The following is a 3,489-nucleotide window of genomic DNA, read 5'->3' on the forward strand; positions in this document are numbered from 1 at the left end:
AAAAAAAAAAAAAAAAAAAAAGATCTGTACACACCATGTACCATTAGACAGCAGGACGCATGTGGGGGCCCCCACGTGTTGGATGAAACACTGGCTATTTTTCTGAAATCAGTCTCACTCATTCCTTCAACAAACGTTGGTGAGACCCTGGCCATGCTCCAGGCACTGTGGTGAGTGCCAGGCCAGGTGGTGTGTCACACGCGAGGTCCGCTTACCTTCATCACGTTGTCAACGGTGAAGCCCGAGCTCCCAGTGCCCAGGTCTTTCAGCAGCCGGGCAAGGAGGCCCATCTGACTCATTGCCAGGTGAACTGAAGAGTTTGCTTTCAATGGCTGCACCAGGTAGGATGGAATAATCTGGAGAGACTTAACTTCTTTAAACAAGGCCATTTCCTAAGAAAGCCAATGTAATTTGTTAATTTTTACTGGAAAATGCTGGAGGCAGTGTAGTACAATGCAGCATGATCTTAAACTAAACACTGAAGGGAAAAATAGAGAAATACAGAATGATAGTGACAAAGAGCAATAAGGGCACCGATCTGTAAGCTTGTATTTCTATTTAAAACATAACAACGATTAGAAATGAAAACCTGAGTCACAGGAAATAAAACCATGAAGAGTAAAACAATTTTATGTGTAATGAAAGCTCTTCAGAAGCGTAATTGAAAACCTGAAGGTTTCTGTTCTCAGTACTCTTCAGCTTCAAGGAAGAGGTTTTCTCATTTCTAAAATTCTAAAAGAAATTATAGTTGTTGCTAGAATCATTGTTATTTTAGTATTTATTAAATGTCAGCCCAGAGTGTATGATTCTGCAGTGATATGGTTACTAGTGGATTAAGATGGAAACAAATGTAAGTACCATTACTTATTTTAATGTCTCTAAACAAACAAGTCTTTACGTAATTAAGATATTTATCACTTTATTAACCAGATACAGAGAAAAAAATAACATGTTGAAGCATTAAGTTGCAATCAGAAATAAACCTGTTTCCAATAGGTCTGTAGGTCCTATCATCTAAAATAATCTCTCATCTTGCTGGCCCAATTCACTCTGTATTTGGGCCTGTGAGTGACTCTGTATAAGTCTAAAAGTGAAGAGAAGAAGAGCATTCTCCAGGGCAGTTTGGACAGTAAACTCCTTAATGACAAACGGATGCTGTGAGTGTATCTAGTCTGCTAACTGGCACACTGGTGCACAACAACTGTAACCCTCGACAGATTGCCTTAAGGTTATCTGAAATAGAACATTTTAGCACCACCAAACTGCTCAGAAATTAATGCGGCTTAAAAACAATTAAATGGGCCGGGCGCGGTGGCTCAAGCCTGTAATCCCAGCACTTTGGGAGGCCGAGACGGGCGGATGACGAGGTCAGGAGATCGAGACCATCCTGGCTAACACGGTGAAACCCCGTCTCTACTAAAAATACAAAAAAATTAGCCGGGCGCGGTGGCGGGTGCCTGTAGTCCCAGCTACACGGGAGGCTGAGGCAGGGGAATGGCGTGAACCCGGGAGGCAGAGCTTGCAGTGAGTGGAGATTGCGCCACCGCACTCCAGCCCGGGCGACGGAGCGAGACTCTGTCTCAAAAAAAAAAAAAAAAAAAAAAAAAACAATTAAATGAAGCAATAACGTGTGCTCATCTGCGACATATCTTTTGAAGGATGAGCCTCCCCACCCCCAAATTCTAGCTGTCTTAACCAGAGTGTATTGTAGCACATCAACATGACAGCATTTATTCTTACTTTTTATTAGCATTTGTTTTCCTTATTTACTCTGAAAATGTAGGTTTATTAAATGAAACTAGATCTGTGGTTACTCATATTTTAGAGAAATGACCCCTTTGGATTCTTTTGAGATACAGTCTTGCTCTGTCACCAAGGCTACAGTGCAGTGGCGAGATCACAGCTCACTGCAGCCTCGACCACCTGGGCTCAAGCCTCTCACCTTGGCCCTCCGAGTAGCTGGGACGACAGGGCTGCATCACCATACCCGGCTAATTTTTGTGTTTTTTGCGAAGACAGAGTCTCACTATGTTGGCCAGGCTGGTCTCAAACTCCTGGGCCCAATTGATCTGCCCACCTTGGTCTCCCAAAGTGATGGGATTATGGGCGTGAGCCACCCCGCCTGGCCTGGATTCTTTTCTCCGCCTTCCAGGTTCGAGCAATTCTCCTGCCTCAGCCTCCCAAGTAGCTGGGACAACAGGCATGTGCCACCACACCCGGCTAATTTTTGTATTTTTAGTAGAGAAGGGGTTTCACCAGGTTGGCTAGGATAGTCTCGATCTCCTGACCTTGTGATCCACCTGCCTCAGCTTCCCAAAGTGCTGGGACTACAGGCATGAGCCACCTCGCCCAGCCTGGCCTGGATTCTTTTTTAAGATCTGTACATCATAAAATTTTGTGTAAAACTTAATTCATAAGCTTTCTTAAGCCCAAAGGGAGAGTCTTAAGAACTCCTAGACTAGATGAATTCATTAGCTAGTTTAAAGACAGCAAAACATATTTTCACATTATGGTATATAACTGTGTGCCCCCAAACTCATACATTTATCTCTATCTCAATATTTCCCATAATATCTAGCCTAGAGGAGGCATGTTTGGTGAAAGAATGAAAATATTTCGATTAAGACAATTGTATCTTTTATTTCTTTACCCTCAAATTTTCTATTTTGATATCATTTTCCATTTTTATTTATTTAAAAAATTAATGGCATATATTGGATAAAAGAAACATTGGAAAAACCCAACTGTAGATTTTAACTGAAGTTTATGTTTAAGACAAAACTGACCTTTAAGAGCATAAGGAAAGTGTGATGGCGAATCCCTGAGAATAATGTTAACTGAGTAGAGACAGAATCTTGTAAGGTGTTAAGAAAGCCAGAGAGTTACACGAATATGTTTATCATCTATGGTTTCAAAAGTCGTGGTGAAGTTCAGACCTGAATAAAATTTGCAGCTGTCACACGGAGGCGGGCAGAAGAATCTCCAGTTCTGGTGAGCAAAATGGGAATGGTCCTCTCCACACAGTGAGCTGTTTCAAGTTTACTCAGTTTATGTTTAGGAATATATTGTGTAATGATCATTTTCAACAATTTCAAAGAAGCCTGAAAGACCTAAGAGAAAAGGGATAAACACAGATGAATTACTACAGTGGAAGTCTACCAAGAGGAAACATGGAATTTACTATCAGTAATACATATGAACATTATATTGAAAATGACGTCTCATCTGAAAGGGTGAAAATGGCAAACTGAAAACTGCTCTCTAAACACAGTACCTTGCATATAGAGGACATATGCTCTTATTTCACTGTCATAAATCACTCCCCATCTTCCCTTCATACCGAGTATCTAACAGCCCTGCTTCAATGGGTAAGCCCAAATCTTCCCTTCACACCGAGTATCTAACAGCCCTGCTTCAATGGGTAAGCCCAAATCTTCCCTTCACAAGTAACTAACAGCCCTGATTCAATGGGTAAGCCCAACTGTGCAA

At 41.7% G+C, this 3,489-nt stretch overlaps 1 protein-coding gene across 1 annotated transcript in view; it reads right to left on the reverse strand.

The window, feature by feature from the left end:
- CEP104 (centrosomal protein 104kDa) overlaps window positions 1-3,489 on the reverse strand; it is a 40,092-nt gene that overhangs the window by 16,975 nt on the left and 19,628 nt on the right. The window contains exons 11-12 of the mRNA XM_011956853.1: window positions 2,937-3,110; window positions 216-392 (exon numbers count right to left, since the gene is read on the reverse strand). Coding sequence (XP_011812243.1) covers window positions 216-392; window positions 2,937-3,110 — 351 coding nt within the window. The remainder of the gene's footprint in view (window positions 1-215; window positions 393-2,936; window positions 3,111-3,489) is intronic.

This window comes from Colobus angolensis, unplaced genomic scaffold (genome assembly GCF_000951035.1).
Source record: "Colobus angolensis palliatus isolate OR3802 unplaced genomic scaffold, Cang.pa_1.0 Scaffold426, whole genome shotgun sequence".
NCBI lineage: Eukaryota > Metazoa > Chordata > Mammalia > Primates > Cercopithecidae > Colobus > Colobus angolensis.